Here is a 12263-nt window from a genome sequence, read left to right on the forward strand (position 1 = left end):
TTAGTCTGGTGATATAAAAGCTGGCCTAACAGGGCTGATAACTCCTCTCTCTCTCTCAGCTTTAACTTGGTAAATTTTCAGAATGTCCCCGCTGAGCAGATTGTTAAACATCGTTGTTTTTCTGTCTGTCCATCAGAGTGCGGTGGTGGAGGAGAAGGCGAGGAACGCTAAACTGAAGCCCAAGAAGCGTAAGCTGCGACCGGAGGGGAAACACACACATGAGTACATCTGTTTCTGCTGTGGAGAGGGAGGAGAGCTGGTCATGTGTGACAAGAAGGACTGTCCTAAAGCTTACCACCTGCTGTGTCTCAACCTCACCAAACCTCCATATGGTACGCACTGTGTGTGTCTGTGTATGTCTGTCTGTCTGTCTGTGTCTGTCTGTCTGTCTGTCTGTCTGTCTGTCTGTCTGTCTGTCTGTCTGTCTGTCTGTGTGCCGGTGGGAGTGCGTGTCTATAAATCAGTAGTAACCTTTTCTCTGTGTGTGTTTAGGCCGTTGGGAGTGCCCATGGCATGGCTGCAGTGTGTGTGGTGTCCTAGCCTCATCCCTCTGTGACTTCTGCCCTCGCTCCTTCTGCCGGGATCATGAGGGGGGGGCTCTCAGCCCCTCTACCCTAGAGGGCCGTCCCTGCTGCTCCAATCATAACCCCCTCAGTCCCCTGGGCCCCAACACCAACCCTGTACACACACACCCCCCTGGCACGGTCAGCGTCAAAGAGGAGCCACAGGACCCTGAGGAGGAGCACAGCCAGTAGGACTGAGAGTGAAGCTATCTCAAATAGCACCCTAATTCCTATATAGTGCACTAGAAATGTAGCACTATACCTTTATGGAATAGGGTGTGATTAGAGATGTGCCCTCGGGTGAGAGAGACCAGAATTGCAGCCACCAGTTACACTTGAGATTCTCATGGGCTGGTGTGAGCGGTGAGAGTTGTTCTATACCAGAGATCGGAGCAGAGCTCCTCTGTGTCTAAAGATAGTGGGAGTGGAGGAGAGGGCAAGGGGAGATGGAGAAGTGTGCCCATAGCCCTGCCTTTCTCTCTGGCCACTGACATCACCCCAAACACCCAGTGTTTCAGTTTCAACACTTCATGATTCTGTAATTTCTAGAGGCGTGGAAACTCCGTTAGTGTTCTTATGTTCTTGGTTAATCAGCACTTTGAATAACTCAGTGAGGGGGAAGAAGAGGGGGTGTAAACCTCCCTCCATCATGCTGCTTTTCTCTTTGTTTACTTCCTGTGAGCTAGGGTTGCTTGGCGCCCGTTGCCAGAGGCCAGGTGCCGTTTCACGCCCTTAGAAGGCTTTGCTGTGTGTTGATGAGACAGCAGAGTCAGGCCCAACACTCCCAACACTCCTCAACACTCTATTATCCCTATCTAGCTCTCCTTTCACAACGAGAAGAAAAACAGATTTGTGCAATTTTCAGGACTACACACTACATTCCGACATTCCTTATACCGGTTTTTGATATACTTATGAGTATAGATGAATATAAATATATATATATATATATATATATATATGTATGTTTGTTAATGTTTACAGACAGATTATCTCACTTCATCTCTGTGAGTGGTGTATTATTGTTTGTTTGTTTAGGTGTTTAGCAATGCACAGATCTCCTTGTGAATATAGTCCTTCCAATAAGGTGAATTATAATGGCTTATAGTGTAATGGTATGACATCACATCATCATTACATGTAAGTTCCATTCGCAAGTTCCCCAGTCTCACTCTCCATTGTGTACATAATTGGCTCCTATTGTAAACCACAGAATAAGAGGGGAGACATCAGTGTTATCCACAGCCCCCTTCACTGTATATCTATGGAAACAGAAATAGAAAGGCAGTTTTGGAGAGGAAGTTGCATTTCATTAAAATTGAGAGGTTGAGGAGCTTACGTTTGGTAATGATTTCCTCCTAAGTGAGTATTGTACAGATATGGTCCCAGTCTGTTTGTACACAGTATTGCAGCCCACCTAGAGGGACTCTTATTTCCCATACACTGACCTGACAGATAGGTGGCTGTTCATTGGCCCTGTGTGCAGTAATGTAAGTGATGGTGTGTGTACTGTACTGTGCACTCAAATGTTTTGTTTTAAATTGTTCTGCTAAACCTTTTTAAAGCACTTTCACCATTTATTGCTACATACTTTAGGTACGTCATAACATACATGTATATAGTAGAACATATGACATTGTACATGCTTGAAATGGATACCTCTTTTCTGTAGTAATGTTGGAATTTTAAACTGTATTGTAACTTCTGCTAATGGTCCAACGACATGATCCAAATATCTTTGAGAGACTGAAAACGTTCTCTGACACAAGTTACTGCCGACAACACTTTCTATTCTTGGCCCTAGTAGAACGACTAACGCCCTCATCTTAATTCAAGGTGTTGAGTACATTCAGTGGGTATTTACTTTCACTTTTTGTATGACTGTGCGCATCTCCACAAATTGGTTTTGTATAAACATTAAGTTAAACTTCAGTACAATGAAAAGATCATATTCTACAAACATATACATGTATTATGTAAAGTGTTTTTAATCTCTCATCCTCCTATGACAGATTTTTATAATTATATCACACCCTTTTTATACTAGTTGATTTATGTATCAAAAACACCTATTGGAAAATTGCTCCCTCCCAAAGTATTAAGTAACATATACTATGAAACAATAGGGAGCTTTACAATTGATGATTCTGTGTGTAGTTGTCTAATACATTTAACATGTTTTCTATTAGTGTAATGATTCCACAATGTTTAACAGCTGCTCATATGCCAGGCTGGCTGTGTTGTGACTCACTTTACTGATGTTGAAGCAGTTAAAAGCAAGTGAAAATTGTGATGTGAAGTAACCGAGCACTTAATTCAGCCTAAACTCGCATTATCATGATAAAACTACAAGATTAGTCTGCTAATCTTGTCTGAGCTTTTCTCTTCTCTGGTATGTTACCAACTGATTATGATTATGCCCGTAAAACGATAGCTCACCCATAAAGTTTGTCAAACGTTTCTATACCTCTGTTGTTTAGTGTCAAGCTGTCCACATTCAACGTCTGTCTTAACAAAATATAAATTAGATTGTGCCAATATCTTCTATTCATTTCGAATTGAAGCATGCTGTTTTCTCCTAATGCATAAACCAGGTTAAACTCGACAGAATGGAATATGGACTCAGTTCGACTTAAGTAGAAGTATAGAAACGTCTATCAAATTAGATTTTAGGGTAAACTAACACTTTAATAGACATACTGCTCTCAAACCTGCCAAATTATTTTTTTTTTTCAGATAGGTATTCGATTTAGATCATTTCAGTACTGGTCCACACAGCTCAGTATGGGGGTGCAATCAATGCACATTTCCATATTTTTAACAAACTTTTAAAACTTGAAAAATATTTCTTTCTTTACATTCTTTATTTTTGTATTTGTTCATGTTTTGTACTACAGTGCAATGTGTTCAAGAACTTCATGAGTGTTTTACTGATAACTGATTTGACATGGTAGATGATAGATATTCGGCCTATTCATTCTGAGACTAATTTCAGATCCTGTACAGGAGTCACTAGTCTAACCTTCTCTAACCGTCACTAAGTGAACATGTAAACCAGACCGTTGTACACTCACCCCAACACACACCAGCAATTTGTGTAGAACTGTATCATTTTCACCCAAGACTATTGAAGCACCCCTTCCATTCTGAAAGAAGCGCAAATCTGTTCTGAATCTGTTCTTTTATCTGTTGAGGATATCTTTTGTATGCATCTTTGAAGCTACTTTGTTATGTTAAAAACAACCACATGTTAATGCTCTTTTTTCTTTTTATCCTCTTGGTATCGCACAGAGATTATCAAGGCCAAACCAAATAACCCTTATTTTTTGCACCTCCTTTTGAACTTACTCACTTTATGCCAGTTGAACTTGAACACATCATTCAGCCTGTACAATACAGTATAGTCTGAGTGTGTGTTGCAGGTTGTCATTCTGTTTGTCACCGACATTATCGATTTGACCCATGTTTATACATGATCATATAGTGGCCATACTTTAGGAAAGATAGTCTGTTCTCACTGAAAGGGATGTCAGACAGTAGGGTTACGAAGATTAAGCTATCAAAGTATTATCTTCCAACAGAGACTTTGAAAGTGGCCCTCTGAGTCATATGTTTCTGTTCTACACCTTTCAGTTATTGTTTATTTTGTGCAATACTAGTTGTTATTTCTGTCATTACATGTGATTGACATGCTCTCCCAGATATTAGGAGGATCAGTGATTTCAGAGGAACTCATTTCACCACAGTCATGTAGTGAAAGTGCTCTGGTGAATCTGCTGGGGTTGTACCCAAAGCCATATATTTTAGAGAGTTGGGCCAACTTTTAAAATATTTATTATTGTTCTAATTCTAGACATTCAGTTACATAGCATTGTTTATGGCTGCCATAGAATATTGTTGTGTCATGTAAAATGCATCATAATTCAGAAACCTTAGTGTCCCAACTCCTAAATATATGGCTCTGGTCGTATCCATCTCTCGATGTTGCTTCAAAGAAAAAATTGGATGAACAAAAAGTTACCATATTATTTTACTGTTCAGCAGCCTGTGTTATAATGCATAATGTTAAGACTTGTACATAGATTGCATTGAACTTGCATAGGATCATGTTACTGTGGCGTGCTATTGCCTGTAAAATGTTGCTTCTAAATGTGTGTGACTGTGAGGATGACACTCTTTTTGTACATGACTGTCTTTTTATTTCAAACTATTGATTCTGTCTTTTCATTCTAAATGAGGTTGTGAGGTTGAGTTGGAGCTGAGGAGTTCAGACATGCCTGAAGTTTGACTTAAATAAAGCTGTACTGTGTCTCAGTGGAACTCATTTGTCTTCATGGGAAATAAAATATCATACTTTCAATTGCCAGATGAAAATAATTTGTAGTAGTTGGATGTATGTATTTTTTGCTGTGATCTTCGGCCCTAGTAATCAAATGTGTTATTCTACCATTTGTCCACTAGAGGTTAACGTGACCGACAAGAAACTTTCTCCCCCGGGCATCATCGCTCTTGTAGGTCTCCAGTGACGAGGACGATGATGACAGGAAGGGAACGGTAGCTATAAGTGCGAACATTCATATGCAGAGAAATACGTAAACACAGAGTTTAAAGGTTGATCCTGCTAATTTCGCTAGCAAAATTATAGATCTGAGATGTTCACCGGGTAATGCTCCCACACTTCAGAAGTTCCAAAATGCAATCTAGAAACGGCTTCCTATTTTGCAAAACAAAGCCTCCTTCACCCATGCTGCCAAACATACCCTCGTAAAACTTACCATCCTACTGATCCTTGACTTCAACGATGTCATTTACAAAATAGCCCCCAACACTCTACTCAGAAAACTGGATGTAGTCTACCACAGTGCCATCTGTTTTGTTAGCAAAACCACATATACTATCCACCACTGCGACCTGTATGCTCTCGTTGGCTGGCCCTCACTACATATCCGTTGCGAAACCCACTGGCTCTGGGTCATCTATAAGTCTTTGCTTGGTAAAGCCCCGCCTTATCTCAGCTCACTGGTCACCATAGCAACACCCACCCGTAGCACGCGCTCCAGCAGGTATATTGCACTGGTCATCCATCCCCAAAGCCGACACTTCCTGTGGCCGCTTTTCCTTCCAGTTCTCTGCTGCCAATGTCTGGAATGAATTGCAAAAATCGCTGAAGCTGGAGTCTTATATCTCCCTCTCTAACTTTAAGCATCAGCTGTCAGAGCAGCTTACCGATCACTGCCCCTGTACACAGCCAATGTGTAAATAGCACACATATTGTTATTTATCTTGTTGCTCTTTTGCACCCCAGTATATCTACTTGCACATCATCATCTGCACATCTATCACTCCAGTGGTAATGCTAAATTGTAATTATTTCACCTCTATGACCTATTTATTGCCTACCTCCCTGCATTTACACACACTTACATACATTTTTTCTATTTTTCCTTTCTACTGTTTCTCTGCTGACTGTACATTTGTTTATGTGTAACTGTGTTGTTGTTTTTGTTGCACTGCTTTGCTTTATCTTGGCCAGGTCGCAGTTGTAAAGGTGAAATAAAAAAAAGTTATCAGTTCCCAGATGTGTAGAGACGTGAAATGTTGCTGGGCTTCGAGCAATAGAATAGAGGTGTAGCCAGCAATATCGGGGAAGGGCACTAAGTGTAAGATTACGAAATTGTGAATAAATTGGATGTTCAAGATATGCATTAGTTAACGTTAGCTAATTAAGTTGGTAATTTTAAACATCACCACGAGGATGCGTGATTCCATATGGAACAAGAAATACTAGTGACTTCTCTCCTGTTGCTAAATGTAGCTGTTCTTGCGCCAATCAGCCCCTTTCATTTGGTCCACACTCAACCATGTGTCACCAGTCAGACTAAATGCGTTATGAATTGTGTTATACATTTGTTATAACATTTTTGTTCTAAATTAATAATTTTGAAACCATTTTCTTTATTTTCCCCTTCCAATTTAGGAGGATGCCTTTGAATTTACCAAGTTATCTGTCTGGAAACTAACCTGAGAAACAAGATGAAGAGGGGTCTATTCAACTGCTGCTTCTGGTTGTCTTCCTATGAGTGTTGTTTCTAATATCATGTAATAACATTTATTAACATTGTTACATCTAAACATGTAATAACATTGACAAATGGGATCCAAATTGACTTGTTTGGTGCTATTTAAATTATTGAAATGATCTTAAGTGTGTGTGTGAGAGAGAGAGATCTCCCTCTGTGTGACAACAGCTTCCGACCTTCATTTGTGAGATCCAGGCAGAGGAGATGTGGCTGTATAAGTTTCACAGAGTGGAGAACGACCTGGTCCCCACCTCTCTCATGTTTGTGAGTACTGGTGTAAGCCGGGAGAGGCACTGAATTCAATGAAATCATGGAACATTAAATGGAAATATTTGTTTGGTAACATTTTAATTGAATGGGATATTCATTGAAGCAACATCTTTATGAAACTAGTCATGACATTTTAATGATTGTATACTCCCCTGTTACCATTTGTCCTGCCTTATTATATTCCTATGTATGAGTGTGTGGAATGTTTTACACAATTTCTGGTGATCCTGCTGCTTATCTTCCTGATGAGAGCAGAGAGGGAGGCCTTGCTAGGTAAAAGGCCTGACTGTAAACTACACATGCTGTTTGGCATCAGAACAGATGCTGGGAGAGAAAGAGAGAGATACTGATCCAGTTGTTTGCCTCTACTCCTCAACGGTGACTCTGGCTCAGGTATTGAACAGAATTTTCACCAATGTCATCTAGCTGGCCGTGTGCCGGTGAGTACTAGTCTGGAGTGTTTCTACAATGTATTGGGAAAGTATTCAGACCCCTTGACTTTTTCAACATTTTGTTACGTTACAGCCTTATTCTAAAATGGATAAATCGTTATTTAAAAAAAAAAAATCTAGATTTAACTTTAGCCTGCAGCTTTGATATGTGCTGAGAGAGGGACAGTGTGCTGTCTGGCCATACTCTCAAGTACGTGTATGAGGTGACTACCTCAAGCTCTAAACCCTCAGAGGTAGTAATCACACCTGTGGGTAGAGGGAAATTCTTCTTACCAAACCACATGACCTTTGTTTTGGAGGTGTTCAGAACAAAGTTAAGGGCATAGAAAGATGTTGGACACTAAGAAAGCTTTGTTGTAGAGTGTTTCACACAAAATCCGGGGAGGGGTTAGCTGAGTATAAGACTATCATCTGCATATTAATGGATTAGGGAGCTTCCTACTGCCGGAGCTATGTTGTTGATGTAAGTAGAGAAGAGAGTGGGGCCTAGGACTGAGCCTTGGGGTACTCCCTTGGTGACAGGCAGTGACTGAGACAGCAGATGTTCTGACTTTTTATACACAGCACTCTTTGAGAAAGGTACTTAGCAAACCAGGCCAAAGACCCCTCAGAAGGTCAGAGATAGGCTTGGCGATGAAAGGGGCAGCAACCTTAAAGAATAAAGGGTCTAAACCATATGACCCAGATGTTTTTTGGGGGTCAAGTTTAAGGAGCTCCTTTAGCACCTCGGACTCAGTGACCGCCTGCAGTGAGAAACCTTGTAGCGGGGCAGGGGAAAAGAGTGAGGAGCGTCAGGGCTAGTCTCCTTAGAAGTGGTGGGAGATGAGGAAACGTTGGACGGGCAAGGAGGCATGGCTGAGTCAAATAGGAATCCTGACTTAATGAAGTGGTGATTGAAGAGCTCAGCCATGTGCTTCTTGTCAGAAACAACCACATCATCAATATTAAATCAACATGGGCAGCTGTGAGGAGGGTTTATTCTCCAGGTCTTTAACCGTTTTCCAGAACTTCTTGGGGTTAGACCCACAGAGAGAGAACTGCTCCTTAAAGTAACTAACTTTGGCCTTCCGGATAGCCTGAGTGCACTTATTTCTCATTTGCCTGAACGAGAGCCAATCAGGCTGAGTATGCACGTGCCAAGCCTTTCGCCAAATGCAATTCTTGAAGTTGAGTAACTCTGCAAGACCACTGTCAAACCAGGGGCTGAACCTGTTTATAATTCTCATTTTCTTTATGGGGGCGTGTTTGTTAACAATACCATTGAAAATATAAAAAAGAAGGTCCAAGCGTCTTCGACAGAGGGGATCAAGCTGAATCTATACCATTTTACAGAGGCCAGTTCATGAAGGAAGGCTGGTTTATTAAAGTTTTTTTAGCAAGCATCTATGACAAATCAGGACAGGACATTTCACTGAGCAGCCATTATGAACACAAGCTGTTAAACAGTGATCACTAAGGTCATTACAGAAAACACCAGACTAGATTATTTGTGAGGATAACATCGAAGAAAGTAGCCTTTTCTGGGTGTTTGGAGTCATACCTTGTGGGATTGGTGATAATCTGAGAAGGATTTAGGAGTCCCATTGCTTTTGGAATTGATCAGGTGGTTTAAGCATGTCCCAGTTTAGGTCACCTAGCAGGACAAATTCAGACTTAGTGTAAAGGGCCAGGAGAGAGCTTAGGGCATTTAGGGTACAGGCCGGTGCTGATGGAGGACGATAGCACCCAGCAACAATCAACAAAGAGCTATTTGAAAGTTTCATGCTTAAAACCTGCAAATCTAATTGTTTGGGGTCAGACTTGGTGGAGACAACCAAGCACTGAAGGTGATCCATGGTATAGATTGCCACTCCCCCACCTTTGGAAGATGTCTTGCCGAAAAAGGTTATAATCAGGAAGGTTAACATCAGTATTCAAAATACTCTTCCTTAACCACGTCTCAGTAATGACCAACACATCTAGATTGGAGCTGTGAACCCACACTTTCAATTGATCCATTTTAGCTAATAAGCTTCTAGTGTTAATGTGCAGAAAACCCAGGCTTTTACGAGAGCAGAAATCAGTGAAGCAGATATCAGAAAACAAATCAGAATTGGGGCTAGCAACAGTAGATGGGCCAGGGTGTACATGCACATTTTCAAATATCATCAGCAGTAATACAATCAAGGCACGGCAGAGGACAGTGTTGATTTATGACATTTGAATGTGCATATAATGGCAACAAGATCATATTGAACAACAATTTCATCAGATAATCAAATACCATAACCCCACCACCATGGGGCACTCTGTTCACATCATCATTAGCAAACCGCTCGCCCACGACGCCACACACACTGCCTGCCATCTGCCCGGTACAGTTGAACCCGGGATTCATCTGTGAAGAGCACACTTCTTCAACGTATCAGTGGCCATCAAAGGTGAGCATTTGCCCACTGAAGTCGGTTACGCTGTCAAACAGCAGTCAGGTCAAGACCCTGGTGAGTATGACTAGCATTTAGTTGAGCTTACCTGAAACAGTTTCTGACAGTTTGGCCAGAAATTCTTCGATTGCGCAACCCCACAGTTTCATCAGCGGTCCGTTTGGCTGGTCTCAGACGATCCCGCAGGTGAAGAAGCCAGATGTGGAGGTTCATGGTTACACATCGTATTCAGTTGTAAGGCTGGTTGGACATACTACCATATTCTCTGAAACAACTTTGGAGACGGCTTATGGTAGATAGATGAACATTCAATTTTCTGGCAACAGGTTTAGTAGACAATCCTGCAGTCAGCATGCCAATTGCACGCTCCCTCAACTTGAACTCAATCTGTTGTTGCACATTTCAGAGTGGTCTTTTGTCCCCAGGACAAGGTGCACCTGTGTAATGATCCCTGTTTAATCAGCTTCTTGATATGCCACACCCGTCAGGTGGATGGATTATCTTGGAAAAATAAGAAATGTTCACTAACAGGGACTTCAATTTGTGCACAACATTTAAGAGAAATAAGCCTTTTGTGCTTATGGAACATTTCTGGGATCTTTTATTTCAGCTCATGAAACATGGGACGAACACCTTCGTATTTTTGTTCAGTATAGTTGAAAAAGTAGGTAGCTGAAAATATTGGTTGGAAACATATTTTCAGGCTCCCGAGTGACATAATGGTCTAAGGCACTGCATCACATTGCTAGAGGCGTCACTACACATCCTGGTTCGATTCCAAGGTTTATCACAACCGGCCGTGATTGGGAGTCCTATAGGGCGGCGCAACAATTGGCCCAGCGTCGTCCAGTTTAAGGTTTGGCAGTCATTGTAAATAAGAATTTGTTCTGAACTGACTTGCCTAGTTAAATAAAGATTAAATAAATAAAATAGGATAGCCTGAGCATGTGAGTTGGCTTACCGTCTCTAGCTTGGACAGTTCAAGAGTTATAGTTAGTGGGTATTATATGAAAATAGTTGTAATTTATAAAGTTTAGAAAATGTTCATGTTGTTTTAAGGTTTCTAGCTGAAATAGTTAAAGAGCAGAAGCTATTAAAAATGTCTACCACTGTGTTCTTATGTTTGGCATTGAATCCATGTAGTTGTATGCCAATTTACGTAAATATGCGTTTATAAAAAGGTGTTAGAGCAGGGGTCTTAAACCGTTTCCTGCCCAGGAAACCACACCCAGTCGACTCAGGGACCCTAATCAGATGTTAGAAATTGTTTGTTTTTTCCCCAAATGCCTTGTCATCAGGTGAATAGCAAGGAGAAGTAATCAACATTTTAAAATTAATACATTCGGTAGATCGTTTGTCACCTCCCCACATTACAATTACAAGAGGAAGTGTAAACTACAACAGCCTATTAGATTGAAATTCCCTTTGACACATTTTGCTAATAGCAGCTGTTTAAACAAAGGTTAGCTCGGTGTTGGCAAAAATGTTTTAAAAAGATGCACTATGCAGAAATCGCTCTGCCATTTCCTGGATGCTAAAATTCTAAGTTTGCCTAACTTCAGTTTGTGACTAAACAAGCAAGTATAGTGTAGAGAATCATTGTACCATCTAAACCACTATGTGATGTATTTTCCATAACCAAAAATATTGTATTTTCAGTTGTTTGAAGCTAGTGTACAAAACAGAAAGCAAAATATGCAAAAATGAAACTTAAGGGAAGTTTAGAAATAGAGCACATAGAACAGATATACCGCTTCCTGACCTGCTTTAATGAGTGAGATTTATAAACAACATGATCCACGTCCCTACCTTTTTTGTAAGGTATCTGTGACCACATGAATTTGGTCAGGACACCCAAAACGTTACATTTGCAGCATAAAGTCAAGGAAGCTTAACTGCAGTCAGCAGCACGACAGATTGGGAAAGTGTAGAAAAACAAAATGTGGCCTCCATCATTCTTAAATGGAAGAAGTTTGGAACCATTAAAACTCTTCCTAGGGCTGGCCACCCAGCCTAACTGAGCAATCGAGGGAGAAGGGCCTTGGTCAGGGAGGTGACCAGGAATCCGATGGTCACTCTGACAGAGCTCCAGAGTTCCTCTGTGGGGATAAGAGAACCTTCCAGAATGACAGCTCGCTCTGCAACACTCTACCAATCAGGCCTTTATGGTAGAGTAGCCAGACAGAAGCCACTCCTCAGTAAAAGGCACATGACAGCCCGCTTGGAATTTGCCAAAAGGCACCTAAAGGACTCTGACCATGAGAGAAGATTCTCTGGTCTGATGACACCAAGATTGAACTCTTTGCCCTGAATGCCAAGCATCACGCCTGGAGGAAACCTGGCACCATCCCTACGGTGAAGCATGGCGGTGGCAGCATCATGCTGTGGGGATGTTTTTCGTTGGCAGGGACTGGGAGACTAGTCAGGATCGAGGGAAAGATGAAAGGAGCAAAGTACAGAGATCTGTGATGAAAA

The 12263-nt window shown here is 41.3% G+C and overlaps 1 protein-coding gene across 1 annotated transcript in view; it reads left to right on the top strand.

Annotated features, from left to right (window-relative positions):
• LOC135513952 (histone-lysine N-methyltransferase NSD3-like) overlaps positions 1-4877 on the top strand; it is a 30949-nt gene extending 26072 nt beyond the window's left edge. Inside the window, 2 exon segments of the mRNA XM_064936994.1 lie at positions 137-332; positions 493-4877. Of these exon segments, the coding sequence (XP_064793066.1) occupies positions 137-332; positions 493-755 (459 nt within the window). The 3' untranslated portion in view covers positions 756-4877.
• Positions 4878-12263: the final 7386 nt, after the last annotated feature.

The sequence above is a fragment of the Oncorhynchus masou genome, chromosome 25 (genome assembly GCF_036934945.1).
Source record: "Oncorhynchus masou masou isolate Uvic2021 chromosome 25, UVic_Omas_1.1, whole genome shotgun sequence".
Lineage (NCBI taxonomy): Eukaryota > Metazoa > Chordata > Actinopteri > Salmoniformes > Salmonidae > Oncorhynchus > Oncorhynchus masou.